Source organism: Perca flavescens, chromosome 4, assembly GCF_004354835.1.
Source record: "Perca flavescens isolate YP-PL-M2 chromosome 4, PFLA_1.0, whole genome shotgun sequence".
In the NCBI taxonomy this organism is placed as follows: Eukaryota; Metazoa; Chordata; class Actinopteri; order Perciformes; family Percidae; genus Perca; species Perca flavescens.
The window spans coordinates 25,667,294-25,685,135 of record NC_041334.1 but is presented as its reverse complement, the minus strand read 5'-3'; the positions used below and the strand labels follow the sequence as shown (position 1 = coordinate 25,685,135).

The following is a 17,842-nucleotide window of genomic DNA, read 5'->3' as shown; positions in this document are numbered from 1 at the left end:
TCAGTTCCCACACAAGTTCATACAAAAACACCAGGTAAATAAGCTATGGTATCGATGTACAGTACCAGCAACACTAAAGGGGATAGGTTTACTTTCTGAGCGAGCGCTAAACAGAAATGTGTGTTTATAGTCAAAGATTTGTGCCAGAACACTAAAAACCTAATAGCTCCAGCTCTGAGCAAACAAACCTAAGCCAATCATTAAGCCATATTCAAGCATAAGGGGCAAATCTCTCTAGTGAGTTAAAAGGTCATTATGGTACAATTATTCATACATGGAGTTCAACTTGTAGACCCACAGAAACACCAATAAGGGAAGCTGCAGGGACACAGACAGGGAAACTACCCAACTAAATATAATTCGGACTAACACTTATTTACTAACACTAAATATTAAATAATATATAGTTAATAAATGATATCTATGTGGCCATCTGCCACATGGCGAGTAAATGTTTTTACCAAAATAGTTCTGTTATTCAGTCTTCATTCTGGCGAAGGTGCAGCTACTTTCTTCTGTTGCTCTGCTGTCTGCATGTCGGAGCTTCATGGGGGGCGGGCCGACACACGCACAAACACTGGCGCACACACCAGCCACCACTTCACTTCTGTTTACTGATAGCTATCGATTACCTAGGGCTAATTAATTAGCTAGTTAGTGGCGATTTTTGGCAGCCAGCCTTCCAAAAGATAGAACAATGAAATGAAATGTTAACCGATCATTAACCATTGACCGACAAGCAGGAAACAGAGTCTCAGTTCATCTGTATGGGAGGCTCCGACACATTTTCCGCAGTCTGTGTCCGCGGACAGCTGTAGGCTTGTACCGGTTAATGTTCTGTGCTTTGTCGGACAGATGCAGCCACTTTCCTGAAACCACTTGCGAGACCGGCAGCCATGTGTTGCTTAGGCGGCCGCCTTAGCTGCAAAGTGCTGCGGGAAACCCTGCATGTAAGCAGTATTTTAAGGTTGTAGGTTATAACAGCCAAGTCATACCACTGGGTAGTTTTAACTCGTATTGATTAAGCCTTACTGAATGTACAGTATAATCTTAATCTACAAAGTAGCTACAGTTACCAGATAAATGTAGCAAAGTAAAAAGTACAACTGTTCCATTATAAGTAAAGGCAAAGTAAAAGTACCCCAAAATGGTTTTATGTACAATACTTAAATGAACAGACTAAGCCAATTTCCACCTGGTAGGGAGAGAGGTACAGTACAGCCAAGGATCCAGACACTAAAGTGAAGAAAACACACAAACCTTCACAATGAACTCACAGTGGTGGACAAAGTGAGTTTCTTTGACTATCACCTCTACTTCAATGAAATCTTTCTACTTTCTCCTGTCACTGTCCCATATTATAATGCAGCCATTCTGCATACTACTGTAGCTCCAGGTGTCGTCCCAAAGGTTCAAAAAGGTCAAAAATGGAAACAGAGTCATAAAAAGGAATTGGGTTGTGTGCTATTGTGATTTTTTTATAAACATGTGCTTTAGGCCATACCTAGCTTCAGAGTTATCTGAAATATTCCTGATTAGTCAGCCATTGTGATTGTTTTTGTTTGCAGTCGGGAGAAGTGTGGCTCCATCAAACACGCTTATTGTGCTCTCCGTTGCTCCTGTGTCTGCAACATCGGGCACTCACCAGATATCTCCTTGGCTGTTGTAATTCACCCTTTGTCAGAGATTAATTACCAAGAATACACCGACACAAGCACCATTTGAACCAAAATGAACTCCCCCCTGTGTATGGGAAGGAATTCTAAATAATGTGGATGAGACCATCATATGCTCTAGTTATTAGTTTTCCTAACCTCCGGCTCTCTAACATTCGACAACTGTGCAAGTAGGAATGGAAGGCACACAGCTCCTAGAGCCGTTGGCACAGTTGTTGCAATTTAGTTATTTAAGTGGAAAGCGCTAAACTAGTGTAATACCCAGGGTCAACATCACAATATAGCTTAGAAGGAATGATGTAAAAGTGAGGATTAAGGAACAGTTTGTCATTTTTAAAAAGGGATTTATAGCCCAAAGCATATTATCAAATTTTTATATTAAGCTTAAGCTCCTATAAAAATTAGTCCAAGTGACTTGCTGTATGCTGGTACACTAGAAGGGAGGGAAATCTTGTTTCAATTGGTATGTTAACACGAGTGTTAGTTTGCAGCTAAACACGGAACAGAAAAAAGCACAGGGGAGCCAGAATGGTACCAACCCTTATGGCGCGTTCACACTGGTTGTGTTTTCAGCGGTGCGGATCCATACAATGTCAATGCAAATGCGAATAGACACAAATTCGCGGCACGAATGGTGTGATGTCAATGAGGCGACATTTTGTGGCATTCATATATTTGCGTGAGTTGAAATATTTCAACTTGAGTGAAGAATTCACGCTAGCTGTGTCACAAAAGCCTATCAATGTTAAGATTCTCCTAATTTGTGACGTTGAATCAGAAATGGAGAAACACATCATTGTAGCTGTCTGTGGGCACCCAGAGCTCTACAGTACATCATTATTTATAGAGACCTGGTAAGTTCTGAAATGACTGAATGATGAGGTGTTGTTGTGTTGATGGACCAGTTACAATGTTAGCATAGCCCTGACCGATCCAAACTTCAATCAGAAAACAAGCATTTTAAAAGTTGCTTGCTTGTCGTCTTGCGGACAGACCTTTCAAAGTATGGATTCAGACTTTTTACAAATCAGCATCATGAGGTTACATCGGCATACTGTTTATTGGTTTATTGCAATTAAAAAACAGCAAAATCTGTACCTCAAATAGAACTCCAGACGTAACGTTTACTTCCTGGAGAAGGCAGTGAAATTCACAGTGCTTGTTTTCCTCCCGATGATGTTATTAATCCAGAAACACCATTTAATTTTCCAACGTATCTGGAATTTTCACAACCGGTACAAAGCAGAAGGACTGGTTATTTCAGCCAAAATGACGACGAAAAGAGACATTGTTGTTGGTGCCTACAGCTCTACACTGGCGGGTAACGCAAGTAAACACAAATTATTCCAATATGATCCTACTATCAAACTGAATCAAATAAAGCGACTTGAATATTCCCTCCGCCTTGGCCTGAATGCACCATTAGGGTGAGGTTTTTGTTTTTTTCACACGCACGCACACACGCAGTTCACAGACCATTTTATCAATATTAAATTGGGTTGACATTCGTTTTCACTTATTTGATACGCTGTATGTAATTTGTTATGTTATTATAGTACGGCACAACACATCAGAATGTCAACGCTTATTTTACTTTTGGTTTATTACTGAATTGTTATAAACAACCATTTAGATCACCTGCTTTAAATACATGATACACCAATAACTATTCTATTTGTATACTGTCTCCACATGCAGAGTCTCTGTGGGGAGTGGACACAGCAGCATGCTTTGATATGCAAAACTAATAAAACCTTTTCATCACAGGAGGCATTTAAAGTATCACGGAGACAGCATAATCTATGAGGCTATGCTATTAAGTAGTTAAATTGCTCCATTGTTGTTGCCTTTACTGTGTATTTTAATATGTGCTTTTATTTTAAACTCTCCGCCTACTAATCATATTTCCCTCATGGGAAAGTTTTTTTAAAAACTGGTTTAAAGTTGAATACTAGTTCGTGCATTGTATCCGAGGGAATGTCAGGCTGCAAATTATACACCACACGAAAGCCCTCTATCTATCACTCACACACACACACACACACACACACACACACACACACACACACACACACACACACACACACACACACACACACACACACACACACACACACACACACACACACACACACACACACACACACACACACACACACACACACACACACACACACACACACACACACACACACACACACACACACCCCAACTGGCACTACCTGCGTTACCAAGGAATTTTATTTTTAAGTTAGAGAGCTTGGTATTGGGTCTCACACACATTTCTCCATTGTACCCTGCTGCTTTAAGAGTTTTCTTTTTTTTTTTTTTAATGGGGTGGAAAACAAAACACACCAAAAACTATTTTATGGCTCTACTACATTCTTCCGAAAATATTTCTTTTATTGAAGGGTGTATTTAGACAAATAACCATGGTGACTGAGTATTAGGTCTAAAACATGAGTTATAACAGTCCCAAAGTATCACAGCTAACACTTTTTTAAACTCCTCATTGTGAGCAGACACACCATGCTATTGGCCAATTAAGGGGTGTGTAGAGCATTCATGTTAACGATTTTATCTTTACTGTGAAGTCTGCAACTTGGATTGTGTAATTCACTTTTTTTTTTTTTTTTACAAAAAAAAAAAAAAAAAAAAGGGTTTTTAAAAAGGTTTAAAAAGCTTTGAATCAGACTGGTTTAAGGGCATCATTGTTGTATATTAGAGTCTGTGACACATGGTGGTGCCTACAGTCTGAGGATCAGAACCAGACAACTGACACAGGATGGGTGTGTTGGTTTCCTCAACCAGCCAAACAAAAGACTCACATCTACTTCTTTTTTGCATGCAGCCAGCTGAAAGAGGAAGTGACAGGCTGAAACAGGAAATGACATCAATACCATCGGCAACACAGTTAACAACCATGATCCAAAATGGTAAAAGAGAGAGGAGAGAGACAGAGAGAACTTAACATGAAAAAATCTGTTTTGAGTGATGTCCCAAGCCTAATGATGTGAGACATAACTGCTTATTTTAGTGTGTGTAAAGTACAACAAACATTATTAACCTACTACTACTACCACTACTACTAATCTTCAGGAGTATGAGGAAATCCAATGATGAAAATGAGCTAAAAGAGATGGTTATGGTCTCAATTTTTTCTCCACGTGTGTCGTTCTTATTTGATAACTGTGAAATTGCTTGTACCCTTGGAGGATCATAATTGTACAACAGAAGGAGGCTCTGATTGGTTTTGGAAGGTGAACACAGAGTTTGTTTTGATTTACCAAGTCATTTGTCACGAACAAATACATTTCAAATACAAACCCAAGTCAACGTTTTTGGCATGAATCGATTTCACTGCATAGACTTGAGTCTTTTGGTGCCATTAATATTGCTGAGGTCATTCAGCTGTGAGTGGAGAAATAAGAAAAATACAATCAGAGGCTCCACAGTGCAAACAACTGCCAGTTCAGGTGGTCTGAAAAGGGCATGAATGTGATGCAAGTTACAACTGGTTGTAGGGGTGTAAGTAATGCACTGCTTCTGATCAATACATTCATGAAAAAGCCTATAATGTGACCAATACTGCATAGCTGAAACAGTGTTAGAATAAAATGCTCGCGCCTCTTCACAAACCCTAACCACATGAGCATGGCAACAGTATGGTACCATCTCAGTGAACTAATAAATGTAGACCTACCGTTAACCTCATGTAGGGTTAGGCATCTAACCTATTCCCACCATCTATCCCCTTCACATGGACCCCTGCCCTGCTGCTCAAGTTAGGTTAGGAGCCTCACTTGATGCACTTTCTCCACTCAGATTAACACCAACAGAAGCCAGAAGCAGCTAAAAGCCAGCAGAGTGTGACAGATCAAGTGAGGTCCAGGGTGAAACTAAATCTGACACTGCAAAACTTTACAGAAGTGAAGAAGGGTACGCTGAGGGAAGGGAGTACAAGCAGGTCCACTTCCTTCCTGTACCTCTGCGAGAGTGACACCTGCCCTTTCCCCTGCTTCCTGACAGCTTCACTACATCACCATTTCACAGATAAAATCTTGGATGTAGCTCACCCTCATCAGATAGAAACTGCCTTGGTTTCTCTTTCTGCACTATTTTTGCTCATCCTTCCAAGTTTTCTCTACCTCTTAGAACACATTTGAACAGCTATACTACAGGAGAGATGAAGAGACTGAGAGGATCAAACCCTGGCTGCACTGTGAACAAGTGCAGCACTGATATTTGTAGTTAAGTGAAGCCTCCCTGCTGATCATACGGACATGCTCAATCTTCCACTTTACGAACTGTGGCCCACCCTCTGCTTCCATCCATTATATCATGAGCTTTTCTACTAGGATTTGTTGCCAATTAAAATTATCCTCTCTTTCTTCTCTTTTCCTCCCCTCCTCACCCCCCACCCAAGTGCTGCCCACTTCTCCTCCAAGACTGTTAAAATGGGTAATGGGTAAAATGTACCAAATAGTCACAGTTAACATTGAAACATTTGAAGAGCGATTTTCTTGCTGTGGGTTAACATTTGACATTTGGTTGTTTAAGTGTACTTTAGCTGATTTCAATATATAAAAAGGCACAAAGCCGAGAGTGCAGGCTGGCCCCCGGGGGAGCCCAGGATCACCAGATCTTCCAGTGTAGAAAAATGACAGGATAACCCGATGCGAATGGAGGGGAAGTGAAGTGAGCTCATTTCCTACAATGGCAAGAAGGGAAATGGGATTGTGTGTGTGTGTGTGTGTGTGTGTGTGTGTGTGTGTGTGTGTGGCGGGGGGATAATTGTTAGCTGTATTTGTGTTTAATGACATGATCAGACAAAGCAAAGCCCCCACCCCTTAGTCCCCACTCCCCAAGGGCACATGGACATGTAAGCAAAATAAAGAGAGGAACTTTGACATTTTTGGTGACGCTATGGGAGGGGGGTCATGAATTTGTGGAGTGAACTGTGTTTTTTCAGGGCCCCAGCACAATAAACAGCACTACATGGAGCCCTGTATGGAATTTACACAATAATGTCAATCAGGCGTGGGTTGAAACTGGAAAATAAATGTTTTTTCTGGCCCTCGGGCAAAATATGGAAGAAAGCCATAATACTTACTGATGTGCAGTAGCAGGTCAGTTAATCCAAACATTTAATATTTAAACATTTTATCTCTTACCTCTAGCGGTATCTAGTCATACAGATAAATTCAGATTTTTTTTTCACCCAGGTTTTGAGATCTCCACTAAGGACAGTTCTGCAACCACCCAATACAATGCAGGTGAATTGTTGAAAGATAACATGTCAAAAAGCTCATTAGCAGCATGTCTAACAACAAACAATGTCCCAGTTACTCAGGGTAATCTACAGATCTCACCTCCTAACCACCCTTCTCAACAGTCTATAGGATTCACGCTACTTTTCTTTTATTTATTTATTTATTTATATATATATATATATATATATATATATATATATATATATATATATATATATATATATATATATATATATATATATATATATATAATTAATAGGAAATAGCTGTGCCATTTGTCCAAAAATAACCCAAATTATATAAATGATATTCTGGCAAAACAAATTGACTAATATTTTAGAACTCTGAGCTGAAAAAAATGCCATTTACATTCAGTGTACCAGGTTGGCTCTAGAAGTCTCAGTGGAAGAGATCTGAAAAACTCAGCAGCTTAAGTCAACTTATATTATATCATTACGTACATCCGCATGGCTGGATACCCTATGATTAACTGGGAACTTCTTTTGTAATTTGGGTGAACTGACCCTAATTTGTACATTCTGTTTTTAAGCCTGTATCCTTCGGTCTCTCACTAAGCGAGCTTTGCATTTTGCAACAGTTCCTGTGTCTGTGCAGGGCTGTCCTACATGCTGCAGTATATGTACTTCCTCCTACACACATTATCGGAGGCAAAAGGCATGCACAGACAATTAGGCTTGTTATCTGTTCCTGTGTCAAGCATTTTCACACCCTGCGGGGACCAGAACCAAGGTGAATCCGGAGGGTTGCACTCAAAACAGTTAGGCTACTGTACTACCCACACACACCTTGGGAAACACACAAAACAAAAAGGCATCACACAGTCTTTCCTCACTAAAATATTCAAACCGCAGGAATAATGTAGGTATAATGCAAATATATGACCTGGGCGTAGAGGTAAAATTTGAGGCAGCGGTGGAGGATTTTCTAAACTATCACATTTTCAGAGCAGAGAGGATAGTGCAGCCGTGTCCCTGGGGACTCACACTGAGACACACAGTCTGCAGGAGCAGGGTTTATCTTAGGAGCTCTCCATGTAATTGCAGGATATTCTGCCATTTCACATACACACTCACAGATCTGCCAACCAGTGCGTCATACAGCTAATTAGGCAGCACTGCGGTGCAGACTGGTGAGTAAACACGGTCAAGTCACCCAAAAGAAATAGGGCAGTGGCTCATTTGATAAATCTTACAGAATTGGCAATAGTGCTCATTGTAAATATCAGTAACAATGTGGATGCTAAGTAGCTGATGTTCAGATGAGATTTCTTGGGAAAGTGTGCTCTGCTGCCAGAGCAGGCACTCAAACTGTTAAATCTGAGGTACAGGTCAGTCTGACTCGGTTTCTCCAGAGAAATCCAAGGCTCTATAATCAGCCAACTGTAATTACACCTGACACCCACTAAAACTCAGACACTGACTTTAATAAGAGGGAGGAACTCAGTGTCTATGCAGCACTGACCACATGGGCTGACCAGCAGCAGAACATGTCACCTTGTGTTGTCATCAAACATGACTATATACAGTAAATAGGTGACTGTGCTGGAGACTTACCTTTGGGCTACAATGTGCTGCTGGATGTTATTGGACAAACACTGCAACCTCATTTAAAAAGGTTTAACTCCTGTTATGTTTCACTTCTTCAGTGTGTTTTTGATCACACCTTTTTTAACCTGGAGAGGTATGAGAGTAAAAAAAAAAAAAAAAAAAAAAGGAATTGGGCCTTACAGGAGCAGCTTTCCAGAGGTTTGCAGACCAGTCAAACACCTCTAATCACCAACTGGCAAAAAGATAATAACAGGATCAGAGAGAAGCCTGAGCTCTCTGCTTCTCTAACCGTACTACCACAGTAGCTTATAGCTCAAGTTTCCCAGTTTACCTCGGCTTAGATTGATGGCTTACACAAATGGTAGCAGTGCCTCGGCTAGTCGATAGAGGCCCTCTCTCTCGCTCTGATCAATACTGTGTCTGCAGCGCTAATATTTGAGAAAGTTACCTAATCAAAGCGTTTAAGAGAAACTGTTTGTTCTCCTGGAACCCACAGGAGGAAACTGCCAATGAAGATGTGCGACAGTAGTTACAACCTAAACAAAATTAGGTGAGCTAAAATGTCACCCTGGAGTGTTTGGCTGTGGCCTTTCATTGCAACAAGTAAAATAAAATATTGCATATTAATACATACATAAAAAAAAAAACATTTTGACATGCATTTTTTGAAATATGTTAGGTCCATGTGTTGGCGTTGTGTCGTGAATGTGAAAATGAACTGCTACCTCCTCTCTCAGCTCTACCCACTGAAAAGAAATAAGCGGAGAAATCAGGCCAATTACAAAAGCTGGTCAGACTGACATCATGTTGCCGCCTGAGCTCATTACTATTTACGAGCTCGCCCAGTTGCGCTGGGTAAAGGATGCTGATAGCCAGGCTCTCATTGGATAGCTGTTAGCCAATCAAAGTCAAGCAGCTTAGCTTGTTGAATATTAATGAGAACTGGCACAAATCAAGCCTTCTTCCTGCAGGCTTTCTATACCACGCTAGAATGGCTTGAAATACGGTAACCAAGGCATTTTTTCCACAATAAATTAGTCCATGGTAGAATTTCAGACATTACCACAAAGTAATGAAATACGTGTGCCAGAGCACTTTTAAATAGATTTCCATCTTCTTTAATATGCCTCCGTCAAAAGGAGGTGTTATGATTTTCATTACTTGTCCGAGACTTTAAAAGACCATTACTGAAAGGATAACCTACAATTATTTTCATACCAGAAGTTTATCTGCCCAGGTGATGTGACCCTAACTGCAAGATGAGAAAAGCTTCCAGGAAAATCCATTTGTGACAGGAATGGGTAGACTCTAATTTCAAAACATTGTTATGGCTGGGATAAAATATTATTAAAATTTAAGAAGAATTTAAACAAAAATGGTTGCAACTCCTAATATTACAGATCGTAAAACCGGAGATACAGCTGCCTCGCGTATCCTGCGTCCGTTTAGTCCGTTGGTTCTGCACGCCCTCAGAAATGAACGCTATGCAGTTGTCTACGCAAATGTGTGGTTATAGAACATAACTTAGGATCGTCCACAACTTTTACTTTGACACAATGTAACCACACTTTTAAGTTGTATTTAGGGCTATGAATTTGGTGATGTTGACACGCTGGTATTTCCTGCTAAAATGTGACTAGAATAGGCATGGGCCGGTATGAGATTCTGACGGGATGGTAACCTTCAGCAAAAATATCACGGTTTCCAGGTATTGCGGTATTGCAATTACAGCTTTACAATGTATTATTTTTGAAATGTCTGAAAAAAAAAAAAAAAAAAAAACCTCAATGCATTTTATTTTAAAACACACTGCACACTGACCAGGAGAGTGATTCCTAAAGTGCACTCTGTTCAGCGCATACCTTAGGAACGGAATGACAAAAATGTTTTAAAACCGTGACTTTTCACACCGCGGTATACCTTGAAACAAGTAACCGGCCCATGCCTAGACTAGAAATATGTGCATTATTTTGCTAAGCTCATGTAACATTAATAGGTGAGAGTAGGGTGTATAGATTAAACAATGCAGTAAGAGATAAAAAAAAAAGCAGGATACAGGCTAGACAGTTTTTACTATTACAGACACCTCATGCTGCTGTTTGGCATGACATCATTTGTCAGACCAGATACCATCAGCAGGTCTTTAAGACTTAAAGTTAGCCACAATTACATGGGCAAACTCCTTTTTGGGCTCTGTATGGCACTTACTTCATGACGTCATAATTTTCACAGCAGGTATTAAATAGTTTTCAGTGTTTTCCAGCCAAGAAAACATTGAATACCATAATATCCATTATCTAAGTGTATCTACCCGGATTTTTCATTGGGGCCATCATCATCCAATAACTGCTTCACTGTTCACTGGGAGTCCATTTCCCTACTTCCTGACCAAAGCTTTAGCAAAGTATGCAGATTAATGAGTGTGCATCCTCCCCACGCACACTGCAGAGACCAGATTTAAAAGAGGAAGCGAGAAACGACTGGTTTCATATCATGTGTTTTTTCTTTTGTCTGTTAAAAAAAAAAAAAAAAAGAAAAAAAAAGAATGTTGGTTCATAATAATGACCAGTGTCTGTATGTAAAAACAGTCAAGGTGACCGTGTTAGTTAGTTAGTTACACAAGCCTCTCTTTACATCCCCTCTCTACACATAGACAATATATTCATAGCCTGAAAACATTAACAGCACATTTCCCATCCCATGGCATGAGCAATGTAATGTGGCTGCCGCCTTCATTTTAGGTTAACCATTGGGTGCTTTGATCACGAATAAAACCAGCTGCCGGCTAAACAGAATGCCAGCCTTACATTCTTACTGTACATGTGGCAGACTAACTGCAGTGACCTCGAGGGGCTATTCAATGGAATCCAAGCCAATTGAACACTAGCTGTGTTTCCATTCAATTGTCAAGTTCATTTTTTTTTTTTTTTTTTTTTTTTTTTACTTTTGAAATATCGCAAAAAAGAAAAAAAAGAAATGCGAATTAGGGACGTTTCCATCAACTGGTTTGGAGCGAATAAACTAGGCTACAGCGTAGTTTCACCAGAAGTTGGTGCCATCTAACCGCATCCAATTCATCTACGAAATGAAGAAAGGAGAGGTCTTCAGGAATTTGGTGAATTTGGAGCGAGTTTTAAATGTTCCTTCATGTCAGTTAGTATTGGCAACGTTTCATGCTGTCCAGAGATGAAGAGACGTTATGGGAATATCTGGAAAACGCAGATAGCGGAAACCACTGATCGCTCATGTCAGTTAAATGTTCACTATGTCACAACTTATCCGGCAAGGCATTTCCAAATCCCATTTAGCACATCAACTCTTTTTCGACAAAGGCCACACACAGAAAAACTCAATCAAGCGTAAAACCTTTTTTGTGCACTTGAGGAAGTTTCATCGAAAACACGACTGCTGAAGCAAGTACCAAGTCAGAAACTGAGTCTGTAATGTGTACTGCAGTGCATGCCTTGTATGTCAAGTCATTAAAAAAACAGCATGTCCACTATCCTCATTGGAAATGAATAACAAGTGCTGCCATATTAGTTGTTTTAAGACTTAAAATAGACCAAGTTGTTTCTTTTCTAAGAACATGAACATTAATTTTTTCACCGCAGCCCGATAAAACTGTCGTTCTTTTCCTTCATTTATCACCTCCACCCTGTCAAACTGAGAGCTGGGGGGGGAGGGAGTATTCCACTACACACATGTGCTACACGCTTCTTCAATGTAATGTGCACACACATCAAAGACATTTTTAGTTCAATAGACATAGCCTAATCATGTCAGAGGTAAATGTGGCTTTCATGCATGCGGCATGCCAGTGTATTTAGAGAACAGCATTGTCTATCAAGCCTCAGAGCCAATGTGTTTACAATTAAAAGAGAAGTCTGTGTCTGTGTGTGTGTGTGTGTGTGTGTGTGTGTGTGTGTGTGTGTGTGTGTGTGTGTGTGTGTGTGTGTGTGTGTGTGTGTATCTGTGCTGAATCACGCAGAGATATTTCCTACTACTAGGCTGCTGTTCTCACAGTTTAAGCTGCCAAAACAAACTCTTCATTTGTGCTGAGCTGAAGAAAAAAAAAAAACAAGGTTAGTAAGCCAAAGAATAGAGAAAATCAACTGAAGTGAGCAGAGAGACATTTATGTTGTCGACGGGAAGAGATTAAATGTCAATCAAAGACCAGAATCAGCAGAGAAGCCTGTGAATGAGTGCTTCCTGTTAATGAAAGCTTAAGCCTCAACAGTATGAAGTCCTCTCCGCTACATTAACTAATGGCTTTCTCTGGGGACAACTAACAAGCCTAAACAATCCAACACAGCCTTCTTTGTGGTGTGGCATTAGAAATTCCTAATTACATTTGTTTGTTAACACCAGGTAAAATTTAAAGTGTGAACATTTCGATTAAGATTTTTGGGGTTAGACTTTCTCTGCTTGTTGAAGGAAGGCAGTGATGCAGAGTCGAATCAAAAAGAGATCGTTGCTGAATCGGTCTTCATTTCAGATCGACAAAGATCAGTTTAAAAGATTTTCGTCAGATTTTGAGAGACTCTAGTCACGCTCATTCCGCTCCCCGTTTCCGGGTGAGCAATCTACCAATCATCCCCGCCCCGCCTATTATACATGTCAAATCGGCCAAAATGAAGGCCGACGGCCCCTCCGACGGACGACGGCACGGAACACACCGAACAGACTCAAGTCACTGACCTCGCCAGACTGTCCGACGGCCGATTATCGGCTTGGTGTGTCTCGGGCTTAAGAAGACGGGAGACTATTCTCAGCTGTTCCAACAGATACCATGGCAGCAGAAGGGAGTGCTGAAAAGCATACCTGGAGGCGTGATATTGCACCTCTGAAAGGATGTCACACATACAGCCACTCAACAGATGATTTCAGCTACAACTAGAAAACTGCAACAAAGCAAGCATCTAATGGGTTACATCTTCCAAGAAAGAATATTGCCATTGAACTGAAACACTAGCTTCTACTAGCAGGATTGTACGAAAAGAAAAACATGGAGGCTAGACACCGCAACGGAGCACGAAATCAACTTTCCAAATGAATTCAATTCAATCTTGAAGGTATTATTAATGTATTTACCATTCAGATAACTGGAATTTCACTTTTAGAGACCAGAAACCCTACACAAGAAATTGCAGGTTTATATCCAGATGCAGCCTTTGCATACCGTTTTCTTTTTAGTTATTTTTTTATTAAAGAGATTAAAGAGAAAAGTCTCACTTGCATGACCTGAGTCTTTTCCTGTCATCACACACACAACACACACACACACACACACACACACACACACACACACACACACACACACACACACACACACACACACACACACACACACACACACACACACACACACACACACACACACACACACACACACACACACACACACACACACACACACCAAAATGCATGGGTTAACTAAATAACCAAACTCCTTCAGATGTATACAAGCTAAAGAAAAGGAGAGAGAGTATGTTTAAGAATGGTGCGGAATAAAAATAATAATATTTCTAGTATAATTTAAGTTGCCTCAGTTTTCTCAGGATCAATATCAGTTTAAACATGAGCATGTGTTTGGCGAGGTGTTTTCAATAAAATCACAGTCTATTCTAAGAAAATAAGTCACTCAAAAATGCATTAATTCCCTTGAGGAAATTACTGGAGTAACTTGTGGAGTATGAATCAATGGCCATGGGATGAAACGCACCATTGATGCAGGAATTTTACTGATTTTAACTTAATTATTGAATAAAAAAAAATGGATAAGCATGTGGGAAGTAAAACCAAAAGGATGTCAGTATGGCTTCAATATTAAAAAATGACTTTGTAGACAATAGCAATGTGCCCAGGTGCTGTTTGTAGCAGTTGCAAAGCAGAAAAGTCAAAAGGAACCAGGGAGACATTTAAAAGCCTGCCGAAGTGACATACTCTCTTTGCTACCAAGGAGTATTTTCCATCACTTGTTTTATGTGTTTGTGTGAGCTCTAGCCAATGCAGGGAACAGTCAGGGCGGTTCACCTTCTGTCCAAACAGCAGCCCACTCATTATCAACCAGACCCCGCAATGTCTGAGCCCTGAGTTCAGTCCTGGTGGGAGGGAAAACCACTTAAAATATAAGACTGCCTATTTTGACTGACTTGTCAAATGAAATCAGACACTATGGTCTGACCTCTCACTCGACATCCAGGCACCCGCGGCGCTACCATTGGCCCCGGGTGGGCCTCGGCCCAACCATTTTAGGTCCGGGCCCACCCATTTTGACCCAGGGCTATAGTGAGTAGTGAGAGATTTTCATTCTAGCAGTTCATCCAATAAGCAGCCCGAGGGAAGCTTTGAGTGAAAGCTTCTCAGCCAATCAGCGGCTTCTACCCCACGTGTGGCCTCTTAAGCCCCGCCCAAAGGCTGCATCATCACCAGCAAGTGATCCAATGAAATGAATGACATTGCGCACAAGCTTTTCAAGCAAGCTCAAAAAAAAAATAAAAAATAAAAAAGACACAGACGGTAGCTATTAGCTAATATGAAACGCAAAGCAGCTCGTTTTCATTTTAATTCAGAAATAAACGCTCCGAGGATCAGGAGGAGGACATTTTAAGTAACGCGGTTACAAGTGACGAGTTACCATCAAGGGGGTAAGCTTCGCTTCAGAACTCGAGCCATCATGGCGCCATTTTGTTGCTAACTGGCCATCACCTCCTGTTAGCATTCTGCTGACCGCCATTTTTTTTTTACGTCACTTGACTGCGAATAACTTTACATCTGAAGCGTTTAAAGACTCTATTTGTCCGTTGTTTAGTTCCAAAGAAACACGACAATGTATAAAAGGCTCCATTACCTTGTACCTCACGTTATGGCTCCATAGCAGACGTTTTTGTAAAAATAGGCTAACTATTGTGTCATAACCAAGTGACTTACTGTCGCATAGTAGAGGAATTACCGTATAGTACAGGAGAAGCTCGCAGGCAGTTTCGACTTACATGAGATGTTTAGGTTTAATTACTAATGTTAACTAGCATGTTAGTGATCAATAATTAGCCTGTGCCCATGTTATCTCCTTACATACACCTACAGTCTCCGTATCTGTAAGATTGGGAATGATTGAAATTTCTCTTGGCACAGCTACCAGAAGACTTACAACTTTCAGACACGTTGCTCACGTCACATTCTCTCAGTTGGAGGCTGCGCAGTAAAGCTGGCCATCACCGGAAAAGTGCTTCTAATAGCCTTCACTGGTCTCCGTCCAGAGCAACGGGGTCTATCGGTCCATTATATACTGTCTATGGTTACCATCCTGCTCGGCCGCCCTCTCCCCATCAAGTCCTCTCGTAGCCACCCCCCCTCACACCAGCAAGGCAAGTAGGCTAACAGTTAGGGTTTTCTGGAGGCCCACCTACAATCAATATCCTGGCGCCGCTAGTGCATCCAGGGTTTAGCATTTAAAAAACATTCTTTGCTGGACTTGGACATGTGCGCCAGACTGCTGTTTCAACTCAAAACCCTCCAAACATTCTCAACATAGCTCAAAGCAGAGCCTATAGAATAAAGACAAAGTGCCCAACAGGACATGTTACTTTTTTTTAAAACATCTGAACTTGGGCAGTGGCAGGTCAAGTTCACAGGACTACACTCACACAAACTGCATTCATGGTGGCATTAACGTTACTGCTGCCACGTCTGTCTCTTCAGCTCTTTAGCTTACACTTCGATAGCGTGAAGGATAAGAATGGAGGATGAAGAATGGACATTTTTTTTAAAAAGGGATAAAATGTGTTAATAGCATTAGCTAAATCCTACTTACTATATCATCCTACTTTGTCTGATGCTGTGTCACATTTCTACAAATGGTCAAGTGTAGCTATCATGCTGTCGCATACATGGTCTGTAATAAGAAAACTGTTAATGTGGCACTTTTGCAAGCCAGTCTCAGTGTTGTGACAGACTACTCACCCAGCAGCAGCAGTTTCACTTCTCTCGCAGCCTTCTCTCCATCTTCTCTCAGGTTTTTATCAATCATTTTAGACCTCTCGGCCGCGGCTTTATCTTCCTGACTAACTGTACACCCCATGGTTCCTAGTGCACGCTTCAGGGCTGCTGCTTGGTGGGGAAAATATCACCAGGAGAAAAAAAATAAATATATATATATATATATATATATATATATATATTTAATATTTGAGTCCGAAAACCCTTATTTAAAAACAAGGGTTGAAGTTGAGTAAGGCGACTTCCCTTTTTGATGGGTGGCGACAAACGTGACGGAGTCCGTTCATCCGCGAGAGGGAACGAAAATCATAGATTTCCTCCTGCGATGTAAACTTGGATTTCTAACGTGTTAAATTCCCAAACACTCGTTGGTTGTTCAGTCAGTTGGCCAGCATTGATGCTTTCTTGTTAAGAGTGGAGAAGTTGGCCGGCGGCCGAAAACAAAGCCTGAGGAACTTTTTGTGGACGGTTGACTTTTAGCTAAATCTCTAGTTCCTACAACAGACCATCAGAGCAGGTTAAAACACACGAAAGCGGGCCACGAAGTTCAAAAAAAAAAAAAAAAGTATTCCAGCTGTTGAAAACCGAGCACACGGATTCCTGCTGCCAGTGAGGCTACCGGACACACGCTTACCCCTTTTCAGAGGATATGTATCTTTGCTGCTTTATACGTTTTTCGTCTGTTTTAATCCCTATTGCCGTTAAGCATTCTTTCCCCGCGTTGAGATTTATTACGTTTGAAGCCACACCCGTAGCCGCCGTGAAGTTCACCTCCGCCTGACAAACAGCGAGACAGACAGCGCCGCCGTCACCTCAACTCAGCAGCAGCAGGGCCAGCCTTCATCAGAAAATAGAAACGCCCACTCCTAGTGCTTCATGGGAAATGTAGTCAAAGAGGGTTTCCTTCAAGCGCTGTTTTAGCCTTGGAGTTTATATGCTATGCTGTAAGCATAGACATAAAAAAAAAAAAACACAATGAGCAAAAACAGGGGCTTATGTGATTCCCAATGACTGTATATATGAAAATAATTAAAATTAATGAATCAATGACGAGAAGAGATATTCATGTTTTTTTTTAGTTTATTTTTTTTATCTCCCTCTGGTCCCTCTCAAAATGTTATACTAATATAGATATTTAATTGGATTTTTATTATTGATGCAATGCAAGCACAATTTCAATGTTGTTGCTGGGTGAGAGATGGAGACATTTAGCTCAAAATAATCTAGATAATTAACACTTTGATTAATCTAACATTGTTACATTGCATGATGGTCATAACGCGACAGCCAATGCCGACCACAGCTCTACAGCGTCACCTTGTGGACT

General features: G+C 40.8%; 1 protein-coding gene across 1 annotated transcript in view; it reads right to left on the bottom strand.

Annotated features, from left to right (window-relative positions):
* Window positions 1-17,380, bottom strand: part of LOC114553887 (guanine nucleotide-binding protein G(i) subunit alpha-2) — a 60,991-nt gene extending 43,611 nt beyond the window's left edge. The window contains exon 1 of the mRNA XM_028575324.1: window positions 16,480-17,380. Within this exon, the coding sequence (XP_028431125.1) occupies window positions 16,480-16,597 (118 nt within the window). The 5' untranslated portion in view covers window positions 16,598-17,380. The remainder of the gene's footprint in view (window positions 1-16,479) is intronic.
* Window positions 17,381-17,842: the final 462 nt, after the last annotated feature.